The sequence below is a fragment of the Lissotriton vulgaris genome, chromosome 1_1 (assembly GCF_964263255.1).
Source record: "Lissotriton vulgaris chromosome 1_1, aLisVul1.2, whole genome shotgun sequence".
Taxonomy (NCBI): domain Eukaryota; kingdom Metazoa; phylum Chordata; class Amphibia; order Caudata; family Salamandridae; genus Lissotriton; species Lissotriton vulgaris.
Genome location: NC_141685.1, coordinates 1,350,630,250 through 1,350,655,134, shown reverse-complemented (window position 1 = coordinate 1,350,655,134; position 24,885 = coordinate 1,350,630,250). Strand labels below are relative to the sequence as shown.

At 46.3% G+C, this 24,885-nt stretch overlaps 1 protein-coding gene across 2 annotated transcripts in view; it reads right to left on the bottom strand.

Annotated features, from left to right (window-relative positions):
* Window positions 1-24,885, bottom strand: part of LOC147749151 (zinc finger E-box-binding homeobox 1-like) — a 380,330-nt gene that overhangs the window by 30,720 nt on the left and 324,725 nt on the right. For both annotated transcript variants that reach the window (XM_086966617.1, XM_086966619.1), the window contains 2 exons: window positions 14,060-15,495; window positions 5,709-5,886 (listed from right to left, as the gene is read on the bottom strand). In XM_086966617.1, coding sequence (XP_086822743.1) covers window positions 5,709-5,886; window positions 14,060-15,495 — 1,614 coding nt within the window. The remainder of the gene's footprint in view (window positions 1-5,708; window positions 5,887-14,059; window positions 15,496-24,885) is intronic.

Below are 24,885 nucleotides of genomic sequence, written 5' to 3'. Positions count from 1 at the left end.
CAGTGAGCAGGCTTCCGGTGAGTAAGGTGCCAGGCTGACAGCTTTTGCTCTCTCTGTTAATAAGGAGCAGATCCAGTGGAGAGTGGGTCCTTGGATGCCAATCTTATGTAGGCGCCCGATGAGGATGGGGTGTGAACCCATGTTAAATGCTGCATAGAGATCCAGGAGAATGAAGGCTGCTGTGTCTCCTCTGTCAACGATCATGCAGGTGTTGTCTCTTGTGATGAATTGCAATGAGTACAGAGATGCTTTTCCAGCTGCAGCTTGAGATTCCAGTGGTGAGGTCTGTGATAGTGCTGGATGGGTATGCTGAAACTAACAAAGGTGTGGTCTGTCCAGGTCATAGTTGCTAGCTTGTCAATTGTGATGTTGCCTATTAAAGAGAAAATCGGGGCAAACAGGTGTCCGGTTGTGTGGGTGCGTTTGGTAATGTGTTTGGTAATACCAAGATTTCAGAGGTTTTCTAGACGGGCCCTAGAGTTTGGGTCAGTGTGCTTTTGTTGGTGAAAATTAAGGTCTTTGAGGAGGAGGAAGGTTCTGGCAATGATGATGAGTGGTGCATCAAAGTCTGTGATGTCACTGATTAAATTGGTGTGTATACGAGGGTTCCATCCAGGGAGAAGTTGGCTGCAATGCATATCTTGAACTTGAGATGTTCCATGTAGCTGGTGGAGTGTCAGGGTTAGTGGTGCAGTTGATAGCCTTTTTTAATATGATAGCGACTCCACTTCCAGGCTGGTGCTGACAGTTTTGCCTAACGATCTTGTAGGCGACAGGGATGGCTGTAGTGATGTCCGGCACCAAAGTCGGGTTTAGCCATTTTTCCGTACGAATGAGCCGGCCCGCGCGCGGCCGACAGTATGTCTCATATCTCTGAAACGTGTTTGGTGAGCGAGCCAGTGTGAGGAGCATGAATGTGAGTGTGGTGTGTTTGGTGGTATTTGATATACGTAAGCATGATCGGGTGGCTTGGTTTATGTGCGGTGTTCCAGCATTGCAGCGTTCGGCGGCCACGGTTAAGATTATGGAGGAGTGCAGAAGGGTATCAGTGGGTGGGGTGAGGGACTGTGTTCCTGGCACTGGGCACAGTCCAGGTGTGGATGAGTGTAGATGGGCTTGCCTCTGGTGTTCCTTCAGCGTGCCAGCTACAGCTGCCATTAAGTAGGTCCTGGGAGGAGGGAGGGGTGCAGGGTACCATGGGTGGCAAAACAGTGATGCCTCTTCCCGTCCAGATAGATGGATGAGAAATCCAGTGATATCAATTCCTGTACAGATGGGCAATGGGCAATGAAGCCCTCTTGCTTCGCTTTTTTTTTAAAGTAGATTTTTGCAGGAAACCAGTGATGTCCCTACCTGTGCAGATAGATGATGGAAAATCCAATACTGTCCGTTTATGTGCACATGGGCAACAGGAAATGAAGTACCCTTGCTTGGCTTCTTCTTTTAAAGATGGGTTTGGCTGTAAACCAGTGATGTCACTTTCTGTGCAGATTGATGATGGGAAACCAGTGATGTTGCTTCCTTTTCAGATTGATGATGAAAAATTCAGTGATGTCACTTCCTGTGCAGATGGTAATGACAAAAATTGCATCTTTTGGGTCTGAACCTCTGCCTTTCGATCTGGCTGCCCCTCTGGGAGGATCTTCTGTCACAGCAGCAGGGGAGGGTCTTGCACAACCTGCACCTCCATGAATGGAGACTAAGAGGCAGCAGATGATCTCCTTTGATTTCTCTTCTAAGTTTGTTGATGTAATCGTGGTAGCCAGGCGTCCTTACACAATATCAGTGTATGCTCATCACTGGGATAAGTTTGTGGCTTGTTGCGAAACACCCCAGATGTACCTCCGTCAGAAGTTTAGCTTGTTTTGTCTTTTGACCAGTAAGGACTTGTAGTGGGTACTGTTAAAGGTTAGTTGTTGGTCCTCTTAGCCTTTTTACATTTGTTGGAGAAGCCATTCTTATTCAAATCACTTGCTGTGATGCGTTTTCTTAAAGGTTTGCAACATGTGTTTTTCCTTTGTGATGCCACAGTGGGACTTAAATTTGGTTCTCACTTTCCTAACTCTCCTAACACTTTCCTGTGTACTCCTTTTGAACCAATGCACAGTTATCCATTGCGCCTCATGATTTTTTTTTTCTAGTTTCGATATTATCAGCACATCATGTAAGTAAGCTTTAGACTCTCTCGGTCCAGCCACCTATATCATCTTTTTCCTAGGCAAGTTGGTGTTAAGAACTTGAGCTTCTTTCCTGCCAAAGGTAGTGACGTCTATCTTGTTGCAGGCTGTTGTTACCTACAGTTGGGTAACACAAAATGATACCCCCCCCTTCCTCCCCCAACAAAATATATTAAGGGGACCATCAGTCTCCCAAATTGTAGAGCTATTCATAGACCTCAGGCACGGGCCGTGCCGGGCGTTACACTGGGGCGGTGACGTCAGGCAGGGGAGGGTCAGGGTGGGGGGATGTAAAATACGGGATTAGGACCATTAGAGGTAAGTATCGAAAAAAAAAAAAACGAATTTCGTTGCCCACTCTGCATCACATTTGGCGATGCAGAGTGGGCAATGAAATTCGTTGTGTTTATTTTTTTCGATACTTACCTCTAATGGTCCTAATCCCGTATTTTACATCCCCCCACCCTGACCCTCCCCTGCCTGACGTCACCGCCCCAGTGTAACGCCCGGCACGGCCCGTGCCTGATAGACCTTGGTAGGAATGGGAGCCCCTTGTAGGGTGGGGCCCCCGACGGTGCAGAGGCTGCAGTGGTCTATGCTACGACCCTGGTTGCCAGTTTCAAAGCGCGGGTTACATTTGTGCTGGTGCCAATTTGCACAGAAAACCAGTTTTTTAGCTTCATTGTTTCCAATCGAAAGAACAGAATAATGTCATAAGAAGAAGCAGTATGAAAAATGTGAGCAAGATAACTAAGGGGCATATTATCAACGCTGTGCAAAAAATATCGCACAGCGTTGATAACGTGGTAAAATCTATCGCCGATTTCACATTGCCTGTTAGCAGCGTATTCTCAACGCTAAAGCCAACAGGCCATGTGAAATCGTCGATAGGTCGCATTAGCGTGTGAAAACAAGCGCTGTTTTCACACGCTAATGTGTGCCTTGATAATATGAGGGGGTGGATTCAGCTTTATGATCCACCCCCTCATGTTAGCAATGCCTAACACGTACTAAAAGCAGGTGTTGGGAGACCTGCGATAGACATGTTTATCGCAGGTCTCCTTCTCCCAAGGCCTGCCTTGTGAATAGGGCAATCCCACCTCCAACCACATTTTACATGTGTTTGGACGTGGGAACGCCCACCCTGCATCTCATTAGCGTTATTCATCGCCTCCAGCGTGGGGGCGATGAATGAAGCATGATATGCGTCGCTAACCGGAGTTAGCAACGCTTTGATAATAGGGTGATAATTAATTCATGCGTTAGCAACCGGAAAAGGTCGCTAACACATGAATTAAAGCCCTTGATAATATGCCCCTGAGTAACAGTGACGGTAAAGTGAAATGCACCCCTCACTGCAGAATGTTAGGAGTACCCTGAGTCTCCTATAGCACACAGATATTCATTGACCTTGGGGCAAAAATTGGCCAGACTGTAGTATTTTGGGGGCCTCCGAAAAGGTGGTGGGGGCTTATATTTCACCTCTGGTGACAGTGCACAACATTAAAGCTATCTAGACCTACTTTTTGCTGTGCAGAGCCAGCAAGTGACGGGCGTTCCCTCTCTCCTTTGTAACTTGACCAGGCGCGGTGCGTCCATTGGGGCGTGGGGGCGTAGCCCCCCCCGCCCGCAGCTCCCTCGGCGTCTTTGAACTTAAGTAAACTCTCAGTTTACTTAAGTTTAAAGACGCCGAGGTTGAACTGACAATCATGTCAGTCAACATGACGCCGGACCGCCCGGTCCGCGTCATGTTGACTAACATGATTGTCAGACCAGTGGGGGGCAACAGGCATCAGCACAACAAAAGTGCGCATGAGTAGGGACGGAGGGCACCGTGCCCACGCATGCGCACTTGTGTTTTGACCTGTTTTGACCTGTTTGCGCATGCCCATTAGGAGCCCTTTGGGCTCCTAATGGGCGTGCTACGGGCGAAGAATAGCCATGCCCTGGCGCTGCCAGGATTGGCTTAGAGGGGCTGTACCTTTGGTGGTGATCCTGGCTCCCGTCTGTGTGTGGAGGCGCTGCGCTCCCTCATCACACAAAATGTCCCACTGCGAGGAGGAGGGTTAAGGGTAAAGAAGGTTCATGTATAACCATAATTGTTTATTGCCTTAACATCAGAGCGCGGAAGGCTGTGTTTCTGTACTGGCAAGAACAATCTGCACCTGGGGTTTCACAGCTGGCGAGCTGTTCTCTGTGCGGTTTGATTGGCTGGTACCAGGGCTATTGTTTCAGTAATAAATCCACGAACTGAAGTGTCCACCTATACAATAAGTATCTTTAAGGCATTTGCAGGACATAAACCTGGCCTGATGTGCAGCGAATCGCTTTACATAATGAAAGCAGAGATATGCAAAGCGAGTAGTCTCAAATATAATGATACATTGGGGCAAGTAGGAAGGTGGGGGCACGGAATGTTAGGGCCACTGTTTGGTTTTAAAGTGACCATAGCTTATTTTTATGACATGAAAAATACATTGATTCAGGATGGATAGATGGATGGATGAATCATGGATGCAGGATGGATGGATAAATGTCATTGATGCAGGATGGATGGATGGATGAATGTGATTGATTCAGGATGGATAGATTGATGGATGAATCATGGATGCAGGATGGATGGATGAATAAATGTCATTGATGCAGGATGGATGGATGAATGTCATTGATGCAGGATGGATGGATGAATTTCATTGATTCAGGATGGATAGATGGATGGATGAATTTCATTGATTCAGGATGGATAGATGGATGGATGAATCATGGATGCAGGATGGATGGATGAATGAATGTCATGGATGCAGGATGGATGGATGAATTTCATTGATTCAGGATGGATAGATGGATGGATGAATCATGGATGCAGGATGGATGGATGAATTTCATTGATTCAGGATGGATAGATGGATGGATGAATCATGGATGCAGGATGGATGGATGAATGAATGTCAATGATGCAGGATGGATGGATGTCATGGATTCAGGATGGATGGATGAATGTCATTGATTCAGGATGGATAGATAGATGGATGGATGAATCATGGATTCAGGATGGATGGATGGATGAATGTCATTGATGCAGGATGGACGGATGGAAGGATGAAACATGGATTCAGGATGGATGGATGAATGTCATTGATGCAGGATGGATGGATGGATGGATGAAACGGATTCAGGATGGATGGATGAATGTCATTGATGCAGGATGGATGGATGAATCATGGATGCAGGATGGATGGATGAATGTCATTGATGCAGGATGGATGGATGGATGAATCATTGATTCAGGATGGATGGATGGATGTCAGATGCAGGATGGATGGATGAATCATGGATGCAGGATGGATGGATGAATGTAATTGATGCAGGATGGATAAATGTCATGGATTCAGGATGGATGGATGTGGTGGAAGTGTAATTAGAAGGTATGCTCCGCTCGCTCGCTACATGCCGCTCATCCTGAACTTTTACGCCCCACCACTTTCAAATGTCACCAGCCGCCCCTGAACTTGACCCTACACCCATTGTTACCTGTGTGCTCATACTTGTGGCGCAGCAGTGAGCTACTCTTCTGGAAGGTTTTGTCGCAGATATCACACGCGTAAAGTCCCTCTTCGGTCTTCCTTAGCCGCTTTCTCATCGGGCTTAACTCCCCGTCCTCGGTGTCCTCCCCCGGAGATGGCTGCTCGGCAAGGCTGAAGAACTCTCCCTTAGTGAAAAGAAACCTTGGAGTAAGCCTTTGCTGTGAAAACTCGTTCAAAATTGCATTGCGCTATGTAGAAGACAGGTGAAAGTTCGCTGGTAAGATGATTACTGTTTTTTTATGCTGTTTGCAGTCATGAAGCATCTCTGCCTCCCTATCTCTTTTTGTAGCACCCAGTATCTCATGGTAGTAAAAGGGTCTCTTGTCTGTACGACCCAACTGGGGATCTTAAAAAGGCAGCAGAAAGGTTACTCATCTTACAGCACCTGGACAACGTGTAGAAAAAAAACATAAAAATTCTGGGGAGTGCCCAAGAATGGAGACCCTGTTCCATTTGAGGTCTAAGTCAAATTGAACAAAACCAGACCCATGCCTAGTGCTTGTCCGACTCTACAACAATCATTGGTGATGATCTAACAAACCTTTTCTACTAAACGCCATTATTTGTTAGAGAATTCTACCAACAGATTCCTTACTTTAGAATTATCCCTCTTTATCTGACTGGATCTGGAAATTTTCAAGCAGTCCCCCTGCGTGCTGGTAGTTGGCGTAGTTTGGCTCCTCGTCAGTGTTGTATTTGCCAGAAGTCTATATAGGTATGCAGTGCCTATATAGGTGCCACCTTGGCTCAGTTCCCTCCATTTCTTTCTGCACCAGATAGCAAAGATCCACGAAAAACTACCCATCAGTCACTTTTTGACTGACTTTTTTCAACTTTTTGTCTACCACTTTTTTGACAAATTCTTTTCTCCTGGTGTGACAGGATATCCACCAAAGCACCGTCTGATTTCAATACATGTGTTGTGCTTGTCCCGGGCAAATGTCTGTGACAGACACCTCACTTGGTCTGTCTATAGTGCCTTGAGAAAGACAATGACTGAAAGGCCTGCGAGGATTGCCTCGCCATGCACCCTAAGCCATGAAGGGAGTGCACCCTTAAACTCCTCGATGCCCGACATCGGGTGACCCCATGACAATGAAGATCCTGGTCACGTGAAAGGTACTGGGATTGCTCACGAGTCGCACCAGACGGTTATCATCCTGGGCAAAGCCATCGTAGGGTAAGTCACATTAAAAGAAGAAATCTAAGAAGCCGAAGAGGTCTTCAACTTCTCTGTGTCCATCCAAATCTGCAAACGAAGAGGGAGCCTCAGCAGTCCAGGCTCCACGCCTTTATGGAGCTCCACACTTCCCTGATTTTTCTGAAGTGACCCCAGCCCAACTTAAAGAATTTTTTGAGGCCATGCATCTCATTTTTGGGTGGCCTGACCCCTCTGGAGCGCCTTTGGTAACCTTGGGTTTGGGAGGGACCCCTATTGGATTCCCGCCAGTGCAAGTAGAGCCCCTTGGATCCGGTCCTGGATCTGGAATGGCGCTGCTTGCAAGACCGAGACCTTCTACTACACTAATTCCTGTATCGGCACCCAATCGACGACATCATCCCCACTGCCCTCAACTCTGACACGGAACAGGACCAGCGTCGCAAGACAGGGGTCCCGGCTCCACCAGGACCCATGTCTTCCAGACCGCAGGCAGGGCCTTTTATCTTTGACAGGCCTAGTACAGGGGATGAAGGGGAGGGCTATGGCAACCTGATGAATATCGCCATCCATTGGATGATATCAAGGACACCTCGTAAGATATGGCGGATGTCAGTGCATTAGACATCTCACCTGATACTGGCCTGGTCTCCCCTCCTATTGTGGCTACGGAGGAGGCAGCCTCTTTTGCCATGGTGGTACGTAGGGTGGCTGTGGTCTTTGACCTTCACTTGCCCTCAGTGGCAGTTAAGACTAACATCTTGACAGTGGTGCTTCAGCAAGGTACTAACCCCTCGGACCCCGTGCTCCCCTTTAATGAAACCCTCACTGAAGTCCTCCTTGGGGCCTGATCAAACCCTGCACAGGGGCTCCTTTCCACCGGACGATTGCCCTCTGCCAATGCCCTGCTCCAGGAGACACCAGTTTACTCACCCAGCACTCCACCCCAGAGAGTTTGGTGGTCTAGACCTCCACTTCCAGAATTAATCCTGGTGCGTTCCATTCCTCTCCACCGGATAGTGAATGCAAGAGGTTGGATACCCATGGAAAGTGAATGTTCTCTTCTGTCAGCCTAGCCCTGTGGTTAGTGAACACCACAATTCTCTGGGGCCATTTATTTTATTTATTTATTTGTGGGTTTGTAACGCGCCGGAATCACACCCGAAGGTGTATCTCCGCGCAGTGCTGTGGGAGGAAACAGGTCTAAGCAGGCGCTAATACTGAAATAAGGTTGTCTTAAGACTTTTCCTGAAGGCTAGATGGCTAGAGCACTGTCTAAGGGAGAGGGGGAGGTTGTTCCACAGACGCGGACCCATAACAGAAAGAGCACGTCCTCCCTGTCTGGTCTTGTTATGTCGGGGAATCTGTAGTAACAGCTGGTTACTGGACCGTAAATTATGAGGGGGGTGATGATGAACAAATTTTTCGGCCAGATAGAGCAGCCCTAAGTTATGGAGACTCTTGTGCACCACACAGCAGGTCTTAAATTCCACCCGTCTCCGGATAGGAAGCCAGTGGAGCAGTTTGAGAAGGGGCAGAGATGGTGTTCTGGGGGGGGGGCATTTGTCACCAGGCGTGCCGCGGTGTTCTGCACCACTTGAAGTTTGTTGAGCACTCCTTCATTGGCCGCTAAAAGTAGACCATTGCAATAGTCGAGGCGACTCAATACGAGGGCCTGGACCAAGGTCTTCCTTGTGCTGTCAGGGAGAAGGGGGAACACTTTCCGGAGGAGGCTGATGATATGGAAACAAGACCCCACCGTGGTGTTGGCATGATGTACAAGATTGAGGTCATGGTCCAGACGGACCCCCAGATTTTTCACCACCTGTTTGGGGGAAGGGGCCTCTCCCAAACTTGTAGGCCACCAGTCAGGGGTCCACAGAATTTTTGCTTCCCCGAACAGCATGACTTCCGACTTCCCCACATTGCACTGGAGAAAGTTCCTGGCCATCCAGCCGGCGACCGCAGTCATGCCATTCGAGAAAGCTTGCCTTATCTCCGGGGTAAAGGTTTTAAAGGTAAACAACAGCTGTGTATCATCAGCGTATGAAATGGGTGAAAACCCAAAAGACCTCATAGTATCTGCTAAGGAGGAGACATAAACGTTAAATAACGTAGGGCTGAGACAGGAGCCCTGCGGGACTCCTCTGGTGATTTTGGTGGAGATAGAACTGAAGGCGCCCATGTTAACCTGCTGGGTACGATCTGCAAGGAAGCTGGTGAACCACGCCAGGGCAGATTTCTCTATGCCGATCTCCTTTAATCTTGTTAGGAGAATGGTATGGGATATGGTGTTGAATGCTGCGGACAAGTCCAACAGCACCAACACCACAGATAGACCCCTGTCCAGAGACATACGTATAGTATCCGTGACAGAAAGAAGAGCCGTCTCGGTACTATACCTAGGTCTGAACCCTGACTGAGAGTGGTCCAAACAGCCGGTCTGCTCTATGTAACTGGAGAGATTGAGATTAACGTGTTTCTCCATTATTTTGCCGACAAACGGCAGAAGGGAGATAGGCCTCAGGTTGGTCATATCCGACCAGGAAATGGTCTTAACCAGGGCCTTTTTCCACTCCAGAGGGACCAATCCTTCAGAGAGGGAACGATTAATCACCATCTGAATGGTGGGACTCAGAGCATTCCCTATAAGATGCATCACTCGGGCGGGAACAAGGTCCGCCGGGCTGCCCGATTTAATCGTCCCAATCAGTGAGTTGACATCATCCAGACTGATCTCGGGGATAGCGATAGGATAGCCATTACTTCCATAAGTCTGGGACTTGGTTGCTCAATTGCTGCCTATGGTCTCAGAGGAGGCCGAAGCCATACTCAATGGGGACTATTGCCGATGGGAGAGACGTGGCAAAGTTCACCATTCATCGTGGTCTGGACATGGCTAACTCGTTGGTAAAATTGATTTCTTTATCGGTGGCCATTCAATGCCATGCCTGGGTGTGGACTGCTGGTTTTTCTGGGGATGTCCAAGCATTGCTTATGGACATGCCCTTTGATGGCGCCTGTCTCTTCCGAGAGAAGGCAGAGTCAGCACTAGAGCTCTTTAAGGGCTCCAGGGTTCCGGCCAGGTCCTTGGGCCTCTCTATGGCCTCTCATCACCCACAGTCTGCCTTTCTCCCCTTTTGTAGCCACAGAAGGGGTTTTCAACTGCGTCAGTACCTTCCCAGCCACCACGGCCAGCAAACTTCTAAGCCTTTATGTGGTCTGGGACACTTTTCCCACAGACCACATGGAACAGGTATCCAGAGGTTGGTCCAGTCTACCACTCCCCCGGGAGCTGTAGCCTCCAAACCCCTTTAGTTTGCCCTCCTACCATCACCGGCATCCAGTGGGTGGCAGGATATGCCATCACTTTCTCCACTGGAGGTCAATATCATCAGACCATTAGGTTCTACAAATTATACAAAGTAAAGAGGATACTCCATCCCTTTTGTGGCTACACCTCCACCCATGCCACCCACATAAGACTGATTGGCAGAGGACCACTTTTCCTTACTTCGCCAGGAAGTGTCATCTCTCTTGGCAAAGGGACCTATAGAGAGTAGGCTGGCAACAGAAGTAGGTTTTGGTTACTATTCTTGCTACTTTCTGGTGCCCAAGAAGAACAGAGGCCCTCATCCTTAACTCGCCCTGCTCCTTCTCAATCTCTTCCTCAAACAGGAGAAAATCAAAATGCTCATGCTCACTCAAATTCTGTCTGCCCCGGATCTGATAGACTGGGTGGTGGCAATGAACTTGCAGAATGCATATTTCCCACCCACGTCCTACCCACAGATTTTACCTGCAGTTCATGGTGGGCCAGGAGCACTTTCAATTCACCATGCTTCCTTTTGGGCTTATCACCACCCCACGGGTGTTCACCAAGGTGATGATAGTGGTTACAGCACACGTGAAGTCTGGGGTTCCATTCTTCCCCTGCCTCGACGATTTCCTGTTGAAGGCAGGCTCTCCTCAGTCAGTTATCTCCCACCTACAGACTTCAGAAAACCTTGTGCACTTGCTGAGGTTCACTATGAACATGCCGAAGTCATACCTAACTCCTCTTCAGACTCTCCCTTTCATCGGAGATGTTTTGCACACAGTGTAGTTTCTGGCTTTTCCTCCATACCCGCTAGTCCAAGATATTCAGGTTATGATACTGATGTTTCAGCCTCTATCCTGGGTTTCAGTGAGACAGATTCTGCCTCATAGCCTGCTGCATCCTGTTAGTGAAGAATGCCCACTGGCATATGTGGGCTCTACAGTGAGACATGAAGGTCCAATGGGCACAGCATCAGGGCCATCTTTCTGACAGGGTCCAGAGAGGGAACTGCAACCGATTTGCAATAGTGGCTGACGAACTGTGATTCTGGCAGACCCTTCTCCCTTCCCCAGACAGAACTAACTGTAGTGAGAGATGCGTCACTCCCGGGCTGGGGTGGCTAACTGAGGGAGGTGGAGATCAGAGGACTCTGGTCACCAGCAGAGTCTGGGCTACAAATAAACTTGTTGCAGCTTTTGGCGATTCTCTTGGCATTGAAGGTTTTTTACCCTTCATCGGTAAAAGACTAGTGCAGGTGTTTATAGACAACATCACTGCCATGTGATATTGCAACAGACAGGGCAGGGTGGGGTCAAGGACCCTTTGTCATGAGGCTCTGCATCTCTGCACATGGCTGGAAAACCAGGGCATCTCCCTGGTGGTTCAACACCTGGCAGGGCAGATGAACTCAGACGTCAATACCTAGCATAAAGGATCATGAATGGCATCTCCATCCGGAGGTGGTGCAAGATCGCTTTCAAGAGTGGGGAGAGCCTTTGTTAGATCTGTTCGCCACTGGCGAGAGTGCACAAAGTCAGCAGTTCTACACGCTGGAGTTGCCAAGGCGGCTCTTGCTCAGAGACGCGTTTTGTCTCGAATGGAGCTCTGGCTTCTTGTGTGTCTTTCCTGAAATGTCATGCCGCCCCAGAGTTCTCAAGAAGAACAGGAACGACCAGGCCCAAGTTATTCTTATGGCTCCAAAGTGGGCATGGAGAGTCTTGCCTCCCAAGCTGCTGAGAATGAGCATCAGTCCTAAGGTCAAGCTGCCTCTTCGAGAGGATCTTCAGTCACAGCAACAGGGAAGGGTCCTGCACCTGAACCTGCATACCCTCTGCCTTCATGCATGGCGATTGAGCAGCAACAGCTGACAGCCTTCGACCTTCCTCCTGAAGTCTGTAGTGTTATTTTGGCTGTCAGGCATCCCTCCCCAATACCGAATTCGCCTGCTGCTGGGACAGATTTGTGGCATGCTATGTATCCAGAAGCTTTGATCTTCTCTCTGCTCCTCTTTCTCAAGTATTATTATTTATTCTTTCTTTGGCCAAGCTTGATCTGCTCCGGGCACAGTTATGGGCTATCTTTCAACCACCTCTACATTTGTGTGGTTGCCGTATAAAACTTCCCTATTTAAGTCACCTGTTGTGAAGAGATTTCTCAACAATTTGTAACATGTTCCCCCCCCAAACCATTTATTATGCCCCAGTGGGATTTGAATCTGGTGCTCACTTTCCTGATGTGTGCACCTTTTGAGCCATTGCACAACTTCCCTCTTTAGTTATTGACCATCAAGACTGCTGTTGTAGTGGCCAAGTGACCATTAAATCGACTAGGAGGGCCAGCTAGTTGAGGGCACCTTTGGTACATCCTTCATATACTACCTTCTACCCTGACAAACGGGTTCTCCGGACTCGTGCCTAATTCCTTACAGAGGTAGTCACTCCTTTTCATGTAGGCCAGACCATCATCCTGCCTACCTTTTGTGCCCCACCTCCTCCTTCTAAGGAAGAGGAGAGACTCCACTGCCTGGATCCAAAAGGAGCATTGTGGTTCTACCTTGGACGCACCAAATGCTTCAGGTTGGATGATCAACTCTTTGTAGGGTACGTCGAGGCAGAGAAAGGGAAGGATGTGCAGAAATTACCCATCTCCCGATGGAGAGTGCTCAGCATAAAGATCTGCTGCTGCATTGGCTAAGAAACAACCACCTGGGGGCTTGTACTCTTATTCTATCAGAGTCAAAGCTGCGATCACTACATTAGCTCGTAGAGTTCCGGTCCTTGACATCTGTCAGGCTGCAACATGTGCTTTCTTGCACACGTTTACTAAGCACTACTGCCTGGACAGTCAGTTCCGTCGGTAAGGGCATTTTGCCCGTTTGGTCCTGCAGAACTTTCTGGTCTAAATTAGGTTCACAGACTGGCCTCCGGGGAGGTATTGCTTGGGTATCTATTCTCAGGTAAGCAACCTGCAGCTAGAAGTCTCTATCATATGAACAAGTTCTGTAACACCTTACCTGGTAGAGACTCTATCTAGTCACAGATACCTTATCAACTCTCCCGTCCTCCCCGTTCTGCGACCTGATTAAAGGATGTGGGATTCCAGTTCAAAAGGTCCTAGAAATTCACACCAATGGTCAGTATTCATCGTGGCTCAGCGCTCCTGGCATGGAACGTCATGAACTAACGAGGTGGTGCTTATATAGGTACCGCGTACATCACTTCCGGTGCAGACGCCATTGACGCGAGCTGAATGATCCTACTGATCTGTGCGAAGGGAAGCTGCTCAAAAATTCCTGGATCCATCCAGTCTGATGCCTGGAGATAATTTTAAGGAAAGGAGTCTGTGGCAAGATAGAATCTTTATCAGATAAGGCGTTATTGAAGGTAAGTAGCTTGCCCTACTTGCTAACAAAACACCGTCCTTACATAATTTTTATAAATATTTTTCCAGCATAATATGCATAACTGTTCTTTGCCAGGTGATGCATAGCTCTTTGTACTGTCTCATTATTCATGCATTCACTTTTCTCATTGATAAAATCTCTAAATATCCATTGTATATAAATGCACATTACCTTTATTAGTCTGTGTTACTCACACGCATAATATATGTTTAGCTACTATTATTTTCGGTACTGAATACTTAACATATTAGGGTTTTCTCTTTCAGTCTAGAGATTTGGAACCCATGATGATTTGTAGAAAACGAGTGTATTTGGATTTTTTACAACCCACTCAACAAAATTACGGTTCAAGCATAAAGATACAGGACTTTCATAGGATTTCATTTTCCACATGTAAGATGTCATGGTCCTACTCACCAGCTGTCTGTATTTGTGCTGCAGTGTGTTCGGAAGTATGTAGCCTGACTCTGCCCCATAGATGTAGGACATGTATGGTAGAAAATGGAGGCCTGGAAAGTTGGAGTTCATTTGCAGAATGGGGTATCGTTCCTGAAGCAGGTTATTTAAGGTAGTTGGTAGAAGACCGGGGAAGGTAGTAAACAGGGGAGGGGGGTATAAGGAATCAGGCTTTAAATCTGATAAAGAGCCGGGTTTGTGGACTTTTGAATCTTCCTGAGTGGGTAAGGATACCTGCTTATAGTGGTTTTGAGCATGAAACCCCCGATTACTCCATGGGACCAGGGGTAATTCTTTGCAAAATCTGGGTAGAGAAAGATCCAGGGGCTCAGCCTGGGTCGCATCAGAGGTAGAGCCATTCAGGGTGGTTGGAAGGCCATATGAGGACCGTTTAGGATTGTGGAGAGGCAAGAGTGTGCTGTGATTATTGGCAAGCTTGTGGTGGCCTGCGGAAGTGGCTTGCAGCAGCATCGCTGCACATTGCATCTCATGGTCTGGAGAATCTGCAGCATTCTGTGGTTTTGTTTCTTGATACAATTCCCTGAGGGAGAATTGGGATTGGGCGCCTTGTCGGCCATGGTGGTGCCTTCCCACATCACCACCCTTTCTGCTGTGACTTTGAGCAGGACTTGGGCTGCAAGTGTTTGCTATGCAGACTTTAGTTTGGTCCAAACCTTTACATGGGTTCTTGCACTCTTGGCTTTGGCAAAGAGCTTGAGGGTCATCCATGGTGGCAAATTCCACCACTGTTGAGTTTCCATTGGACTTCGAGCATCTGAAGTCACCCAGAGAACACCGTAAGGGTGAATGGTTTTCGGTGGTACTTTCACCGTGCTGGAGTTCCTTTGAGGCCAAGAAGGGTTCTGAAGGGTATTCATGCCTGTCGTCATTACTCTCCAATGGCTTTATTCCAAAGCCGCATTTACGATCTTGCATGATCTGAAAGTTAGTTCTCCGCCCATTGGAACTGTTTACATGGCCGAAAAGATAATCCACTTTGTGGCCCAGGGAGGTGGCATGTGTTGCACCACTGAATCCCACTGGCATGTTTGGCAATGTTTGGTGAAACTCATTCCAAGGAAAATCCGTCCATCTGCCAGAAGGGCCTGAGCCAAAGCAGTGCATGGTTATGTTCTTGGCTTTGGGGTTGATGGGCTGTTCGTGCTCGTGACCATGCTCATTCTGCTCTTTCTGGCTGTTGTGTCTGAGTCCGGGGCTTGTTAAAAAGGACGATGCCCCAGGGGAGCGAGGTCTAGACGCTGAAGTAGGGGAGGAACCTTGGTGGGTGTTGCTAGCTTGTGTGGGTGCAAGGCATTTCTTGTTGTTGAGGTGGGAGCTGTAGGAGCCCGAGTGGGAGAACCTCTTCTTGCATTGCGAGCATTCGTAAGGCTTTTCTCCTATAAGAGACACAAATCCAACACGTTTGGTCAGTAACGGGGTCAACATCTGTATTTTAGCACATCAACAAAAATGTGCTAGTACTAAGTCATTTTCGAATGATTGCCTGCCTCAAGTAAATTAAATCATATCTTTCATCTAAAGATAATTACACAGTGTACCTCCATCTATGAAATAATCTTCATATTGTAAACTGTAGATTGTGCAACGTTAAACCATAGAGGATAAGGTATTCGCATTCTAGTTTATTTTGACATACTAATACCACTGAAAAATGCTGATTAAGGATAACATTAACTCTCTGGTTTTGTTTTGCTCCCTACAATTGCTTACTTTTCCACAAGATGTAGATTTTCAGAAATGTTAATGTAAATATTCCCGCTGTAGGTCCCCCAACCCAAACAGGATAAGGCCTTATTGTAAAACGGTAAAAGGCTCCAGCTACAGATAGTAAGGAGAGAGAGAGAGAGAGAGAGAATGCACTCTGGCATATATTATGCACCTAAATCAACATTCATGAGGAAACCAAGAATACCTCTCATAATTGCAGGTCCTGCTGCCCCCAAGAATTACCAGTGTTTCGCATATCGGGTGCTTACTGAGCAGGCAAGGGGACAGATTCATTGAAATAGAGGCAACAGAATCAGAATCAAAGTAAATACAGGTACTGTGGGCTGCTTTCTTTTGACTGGGTGGCAGTACAGAGGAAGTAAACCAAAAACATACAATATCCAAAAAGTATTCAAAATGTGAATGGCGCAATATTTGAAAAAAGAAGCAAGCCCGAATCCAATCATGTCGAATGGTGTGCAAGAAGGAGCATTACACATCTTTAATGTTCAATTTCAATATCGTACTATGGACAGGGGAGACAAAGCAGGGGACTTTTTTAGTTTTTGTGTTGTCTATCATTGACTTTAAAGTGATAACGTAAATATAGTGTGGGTGAATGTGAATACACTCTAAAGAGATGGTTCTGCAATCTGTCCTCCCGAGCTAAATGTATTCAGCAAAAAAAGTTTGGATATCAGCCTTGTCTTGAAGGAGTTGTCCTCTGGTTCCACCCTATGTTTCCTGCTCAGTGAGTTCCAGTCTGATGCCAGGGAAATCTGCCTCCTTGTTTGTTTTTGGGAAGCCCTGTAGAAAGACAAGGTTTGCTGCTGATGACTGCAGGGTTCTGTTGAGCACATAGTTGAGGTGCCAGTCTAATACCATTGCTCAAATAAGACCTGTGTGGGGTACAACGAGTTTAAAACATTATTTTTGTATCCACCAGAAGCGTGAGGAGTGCTTTCAAGCCTGGTTTTATGTGGTTGCCTCGTTGCAGGTTAGGTCTGGAGTCTTTGAAGGCTGTCAACAAGTTTCTTAGGCAGGCTATTAAAAAGGCTTTGATACAGGCTGACTTGGGCCGAGCAGGGGAAGGATTCTTAAGAGCACGAAGAGCTGCAGATTGATTCCTTGGTTCAGAGCATTGATAGTGATATTAAATTATTTTATATAGTGCGCAAATGCCAAAGGCTTCTTCTTGGCGCTGATGTCTACTACATTAGAAAATGAACTAACGGAGGACAAGAATTTACCACCAGGAAGGGCATATGCTTGATCACATTGAATGGGAGAATAACCAGGTTTTAAGATGTTTCCTGAAACTGGAAAGGTTGGACTGAACTCTAAGCTGGTATGGTAAGTTATTCCATAGATCAGATGTGATGTGGATGAAGCTACTCCTCCCCAGCTCTTTCTTCTGATTTTGAAGACATTGACTGTCCTTAAATTTACTGAGCGTAAGGTTTTTCTGGGAGTAAACCAAGAGAGGTTTCTATTTGAGTAGGCTGGGCATCCACCATGCACAGCCTTATGTGCCGCACATAAGGTCTTCAACATCTTTTCCTCACAGAGAGCCAAGGGAGCTCAAGTACTGCTTCAGAGACTGGCTTAAACTTGAGAATTTTCTATAGCAGTTGAGCCAGTGCATTTTCTAGGCCTTGGAGTTTCTTAAGAGAACACTAATGAATGCCTAAATATAAGGCATTGCAATAGTCCAGCCTAGACAGAACCAAGGCAGTGTTTTTTGCAGTTCATATGGAATAAAAGGGAGAGCGTTCTTTGATGGGTGCTACTCAAATAGCAAGAATAAGTACGTTTGTTAATTTGTGCATTGAAAGAGACACTGGGATTGGAAATTATTCCCAGATTCCTGACTGAAGTTACCGGGATGGGAAGACAGCCAAGCATCTAAGGACACCAATATTGATCCCGAAAAGTTGTGTCCTTGCTGAAAAGCACCTCATTTTTGTCCGAGTTCAATTTAAAACTATTTATGCTCATCCATTCTACAATTGTACATGTACAGCTGTTAAAATGGTGTGCAGTCTCATCAATATCATTCGAGATAAACATAGCAATTTGTGTATCATCAGCATAGACCACAAGGTCAAGACCAAAAGATCGGATCACTCTTGTCCTAGGAGACATGTACATTTCAAAGAGTGTAGGACTTAATGATGAACCCTGGGGAACATCACACAGTAATAAGAAGGTCTTGGATACATAGTACCCCAAGGTGAATGATTGCTCTCTGTCTGAAAGAAACAGTTCAAGGGCCAGTCCTCAGATTCCAATTTTCTCCAAGCGTTCCAGCATGAACGCATATTTTACCATCCCCCAGATGCATCAAAGTTATGTTTTGCTAGTCCTTAATACGAATTTTAAGGAATCGCTATTAAAGACTCGCAAAACGGGATGCATGTAGGAATCGCAATATTATTTGCGATTTCTACTGATTCCTTATTTGTGATTCGCTAATTGCTAATCGCAAATAAGGAATGGCTTTCCCATTCATTCCTATGGGCCTAAAGTCCCATAGGAATGAATGGGGAGTCATTTCTTATTTGCGATTTGCAATTAGCGAATCGCAAATGTGCCGCAATTTCAAGGGTGCCAGGGTTTCCAAAGGACACCCTGTTGCACCCCTGAAATGGTAATGTTCACTGGTGTTGCGCACACACATGTCCCAAGGACATGTGTGTGTGTAACATACCCAAAAACAAAACAAGTATGTGGAGGGTCAAGGGGAATATTTAATGACCTGTCTGCTCATACCCCTATACACGATATACAACACACAATAGAGCTGACCAGGTCTAAAAAAGTGTGTAGCTGTACTGGCGAGGGTGCAAACATGGATGCGTGCATGAACGTATGGTGCTGAGAATCACTGACTAGTTGAATCCCATCAGACCACCCATTCTGGTGGAGTTTACGTCATGTGGGATATTACTGATCATTCCAGAACACAACCGACCATGTAGTGCCGATATGGGAGTGGATGTCAGGAAACTAGCCGTGTTATTCATCATGAAGTGATGTATAATGAAGTGCAGTGCTTAAGTGACAAGTGAAATAAAATTGACTACACAGGCGTTTGTAAAATGTTCAAACCATACTCTTTGTGTCAAGACTTAAAAATCCACTGGGTAATACGATTACCCTGTGGCATTGTGCAATTCGGTCGACATGTTTCAGCCGATGGGGCATTACCCCGGCTTTCTTCAGGACCATAACTAGATATGCTACTGCACAGATGAGTGAAAATATTAAATAGGTGACCTCCACTTCCGCTCGTATTACCATCGGAGGCACCGACGGACAGAGCGGGGCCTCTTACTCCTGAGCGGTTGCCGGGTGAGGTGAGGTCTTCACCCACACAAAGCTGGGAAGAAGAAGTTCTCCTTTCCTTCCAGTGGGCATTCAAATGTGATGGTTTCTGGTAGATATGTACCTTTTCCTTAGTACATTTTCTCTTATTGATTTAATATTTTCACTCATCTGTGCAGTAGCATATCTAGTTATGGTCCTGAAGAAAGCCGGGGTAATGCCCCATCGGCTGAAACATGTCGACCGAATTGCACAATGCCACAGGGTAATCGTATTACCCGGTGGATTTTTAAGTCTTGACACAAAGAGTATGGTTTGAACATTTTACAAACGCCTGTGTAGTCAATTTTATTTCACTTGTCACTTAAGCACTGCACTTCATTATACATCACTTCATGATGAATAACACGGCTAGTTTCCTGACATCCACTCCCATATCGGCACTACATGGTCGGTTGTGTTCTGGAATGATCAGTAATATCCCACATGACGTAAACTCCACCAGAATGGGTGGTCTGATGGGATTCAACTAGTCAGTGATTCTCAGCACCATACGTTCATGCACGCATCCATGTGTGTAACATACAACTTAGAAAAATGCACTAAAGTGCATATTTCTAAGTTTTTGCTATTTACCACGTAGTTTGACTTCGCGGTAAATAGCGGCCCCAGATTGCGAATTCGCAATCTTGGAATGGTTCATGCATTGCATTTAAGAAATCGCAATTTGCGATTCCTTAAATGGTATCGCAATTTGAGAACTCGCAATTATTTGCAAATTCTTAAATTGCGAGTGCATGAACCCTTGATGCATCTCAAATGCTATTTTTGCGGGCGCAAACGGCCGAATTTTTGCGATTCGCACCGTTTGCGCTCGCAAAAATGCTTGATGCATCTACTTGCATGTCTAAGGCAGCTAATAGCTCCAACAGGATCATCCCCGCCTTCCCACCCTTATCTAGAAAACTTCTCAGCTCCTCTGTCGCTACTGCCAGCGCTGACTCAGTACTATGGTTAGGTCGGAACACAAATTGTGCTGAGTCAAGAATGTCATTCTCCTCTAAAAATTTAGGGCCATATTAGCAAGAAGCTCGTTAAAATTATCGCCGTTTTAGCGGCAGGAAACTGCTGCTGAAAGCGGCGATAATGGGCTTGATAATATGCTCTATAGAATTCCAATAGAAGCCCAGTTTAGATGTCTTGCACATCTAACCTGGGCTTCTATTGGAATTCTATAGCGCATATTATCAAGCCCATTATCGCCGTTTTAGCGGCAGTTTCCTGCCTCTAAAACAGCGATAATTTTAACAAGCTTCTTGCTAATATGGCCCTAAGAGAGTGAAATGTTCATGTGCTTCTCCAAAGTTTTTGCTGGAAAGGGTAGACGAGATATAGGACAGTTTCCCTTTTGCAACCGTTTCTGCTATGTCATGAACAATTTTTGGAGGACAGGGGTCAGATGATGTCCACGACTTCGTTTGGCCTAAAAGTTCGACTACTTTTTCCTCTTTAAAAGGAGGACATTTGCAGAAAGTATTTTTTCCGGAAGCCACATCGGTGGCACTCGATGCCGACGGTGTGGCCCTATCACTAGAGTTTATTTTGCAATATATTTTTTACACATTATTTTGAAAAAATCCACCAGCTTATCACAGAAAAGTTGACAAGGAGGCACTGGGCCGCTTGATGATAAGCAGGACAGGATCTGGGCTGTTTTAAAAAGTTCTCTTGTGGAGTTCTTTGCTGCATAAATTATTTCAGAGAAATATTTTGTTTCCTTCACAACAATGAGGGGCATATTATCAAGGGGGTTTATCAGCCAAGAAAGCGGAGATTAAATTATCTCCCTATTACCTAGCTGTCGCTAACACCAGTTAGCGACAGCTAGTAGGAGATAGCGACTATCTTGGGCCCCGCTTTGCATGTCAGTAATATTTATCAATAATGAAATGCAAAGTGGGCGTGCCAAGATGTTAGCGACTGGAAACAGTTGCTAACATCGCTATCTCCTATTACCAACTTTTGGAGATATTCGCGCTAAGCGCGAATATCTCCAAAAGTGAACACCTGCCCTGAGCAGTTCTTAGCCATGTTATCCAATGGGAGGTGGATAACATGGCTAAGAGCATTAGCTCGGTAATGCATGAATATCGCGGACTTTTCAGCGATATTCATGCATTTCGGCCGTTTTTTATCGCTTAGGAGATAAACCTTGATAATAGCAAGGTTCCTAAGCGATAAAAATCGCCGCAGCTCGGCGATAAAAATATCCCCGCTAAACCAACATAGCGATAATTATCGCTAGTTGTTGGTAATATGCCCCAGTTTTATATATTCTTGAATAAGCTGATTGTATCTAGAGTTTCCATCCTTGAGATAATTTCTTCCCCATAGTTTTACCTGCCTTCTGTATTTTTGTTTTAATTCCGTTAGCTGGCGTGAAAAACAAGGATGCAAGTTGGCATATTTTTCAGGGAGGAATTTCATGCAGTATTAATCCAGGGTAAAAAAGAAAAGAGCACAGGCTTCGATAAATTTAAAGAGGTAACCAAGGTCGTTATCTTAAAATGGTACAAATTCCTAAGCTTGCAAAATCTCAAAGACCTCTTTGTCAAACCGCTGTCCACATTGAAACCTTCAAGAGTGCACCATTTTAGCATTTCATTCTACATTATGCGTGAAAAGGCACCAGCACCAGTAGTTTTACATTGTCATCTACTTTTAGGAAGTAGGAGAGAAAAACCTAAGAAATATGAACACCTTTTGATATAGAGAGGTGAGGCCAACTCATGTGTGCAATTGTAGGGGTGAAAACAAATATTAAGCTAGTAGAATCTACTGAAGTACTCTGTTGTTCCCACTGCACCCAAATAAACTTGGGAGCTTTGCTTTCTTGTCTTTCTCTTAGCACTTGCTCACCTGTGAGGTGAGCACTTATTTGCACCCCTAAATGCGTTAATACGATGACTGAGCACTGTCAACAATCTATAGCCTATGAACTCAACTGTGAACGGTTTAAAACGATTCTCCTCATGAAAGAGACTCTCTTTCCGAAATGTACTGAGATGTCTATATTATTTTCATGTTGTGAAAAGATACAAGAATTGTTTATTTTGATAAGCAATTGTGTTGAATTTAGCAAAAATAAAAAACTGCAGTAGTAACGTCTCCTCCATTATGGCAGAGGAGCGTCACTCCGCTTCCAGCAGAAGGAAAAGTGGGGAAAATAAAATGATAATAATGTGGTAAAAATCTGCAGGAACGTGAGAGCAGCATGGACAGGTAGGGTCCGGAAGAAGTTTTGCCTGGTGTAATCTGTCAGGAGTGAGTATGCGCAAAAAAGATATTAGGTCTGGACCTGGCAGAGCCTGGATGATATTGTGATCACTCTAGGAGGCAATATGGCTTCTTGCCAGTCAACATCATCCATGGAACACAAGCAACTCTCCCAGTGGGCTCTAAGGTGGTCCAGTGTATGAAGGGCATTAACAGCAAGGGTACAATAGTTCTGAGAAATGCCTCCCTTTTTTACTAATTGGCCCATTAGGAGTTTAGCCTCAAGGGGACTAAATTCAGGAGGAGAGGCATCCCGGGACATGTGAGTATAATGTGCATGTCACAGGTGTAAATACTTGTAGAATTGTGAAGAGGTGACTAAATATATGTCCTGGAGTTACCAAAAGGAGCCTATATGGACTCCAGACCACACGTCACCCAGTTGTGTTATGTCAATAAGTTCCCACTTCCTAAAGCCCTCCAGTTTTGCCACATTGTGCAGCCACGTACGGTGCCACAGGTGGGTATGAAGTGTGAGCTTTACAGATTTTCTGAATCGGAGCGCAGTCCTGCAAGCCAGAAGGACCACCTGGGTCAAGACAGGGATAGTGGCGGAGATTGGAGAGCCATACAGCATGGTCATAATCCATGGAAACCCTAAATATGCCTATTCCATTTGATCGCATCATCCCCCACTAAGCCAGTCGTTAATCACCACAATCTGGAAGGCTAAATATTAAAAGTAAAGGTTGGCCTCTGGACATGGCTGGAACATCAGGGCATTTCCCTGGTGGTTCAACACCTGGCAGGTTCTCTGAACGCCAGGGCGGATGAACTCAGCTGCCGGTGCATGATGGATCATGAATGGTGTCTGAACTCGGACGTGGTGCAAGGTTTCTTTCAGCAGTGGGGAGAGCCTTGGTTAGATCTATGCGCCACCGAAGAGAATGCGCAATGTCCTCAGTTCTGCGTGTTGGAATTTCCAAGGCGGCATTCGCTCAGCGATGCTTTTCATCACGAGTTGAGTTGGGGTCTTCTGTACGCCTTTCCGCCTATACCACTTCTGCCCAGAGTGCTGAGGAAGATCAAGCACAACCTGGCCCAACTCATTCTTGTGGCTCCGGATTGGGCATGAAGAGTCTGATATCTCGAGCTCTTGAACATGGCCATCGATCCTCCGATAGGCTGCCTCTTTGGGAGGATCTTCTGTCACAGCAACAGGGGAAGGTCCTCAACTCGAATCTGTTCAGCCTCCACCTCCTTGCATGGAGATTTAGCGGCAACAGTTGACAGCTTTGACCTTCCTCCCGAAGTTTGTGATGTCATCTCTGCAGCCAGGTGTCCCTCCACTAAAACGGTATACGCCTGTAGATGGAAGAAATGTGTGGCATTGTGCACAGCAAAGGCTGTGGATCCCCTTTCTGCCCCTCTTTCTGAGGTTCTTCTCTTCATTCTTTCATTGGCTCAGCTGGGCTCAGGCTCTTTCTTCTAAACATCCTTTCCTTGCTGTTCATCTGGGCAAGGTTGTCCTTCGAACTAGACCTTCTTTACTTCCCAAAGGGGTTACCTCTTTCCACATAGGACAGACCATCACTTTGCTCACTTTCTTCGCACCCCTGCACCCTTCTAAGAAGGAGGAGAATCTCCACCGTCTGGATCCAAAATGTGCATTATCCTTTTATTTGGATCGCCCAAAACAATTCCTGGTGGATGATCAACTCTTTGTTGGCTATGTGGGCCCCAAGAAAGGCGGTCTGTGCAGAATGGACCATCTCCCTATGGGTTGTCCTTTGCATTAATATCTGCGACTCCTTGGAGAAAAAGGAACCTCCGGTAGGGCTGTGCACCCATTCCACCAGGGCGATGAAGCCACTACTGCTTTGGTATGTGGAGTTCCCCTCGGTAACATCTGCCAGGCAGCCACGTTGGCATCACTGCATACGTTCACTAAGCATTTCTGTCTGAATAGTCAGATCCGGCGAGACGGCCTCTTCGGCCGTTCAGTCCTCCAGGGCTTTCTGGTGTGAACTTAGTTTGCAGACCCACCTCAGGGTTTGGCATTGCTGGGGTATCTATCCTAAGGTAAGGAATCTATAACTAATAGTCTATTTCAAATGAACAAGTTATTTACCTGCTGTAACAATAATTCCGTAAGAGACATATATTAGTTATAGATTCCTTACAGCCCCACCCATCCTCCCCATTCTGCTAACTGACTTCTAAAGTAAGGGACTCCCTTTCAGGGCCCAGTGGTCAGTGTCTTGCATGGCTCTGCGCTTCTGACGTGGAATGTCGTGTGAAGAACTATCGTCAGCGTGCAGTGGCGGCGTCTGACCAGATACTGCAAGTTCATTCCCGCAATCATGATGCCAACTACGAACACGGAGTCGACTGACACCACCTACTGACACACAGAGGTACTGCTGAAGAAAAAATTCTCCAGATCCAGTCTGACA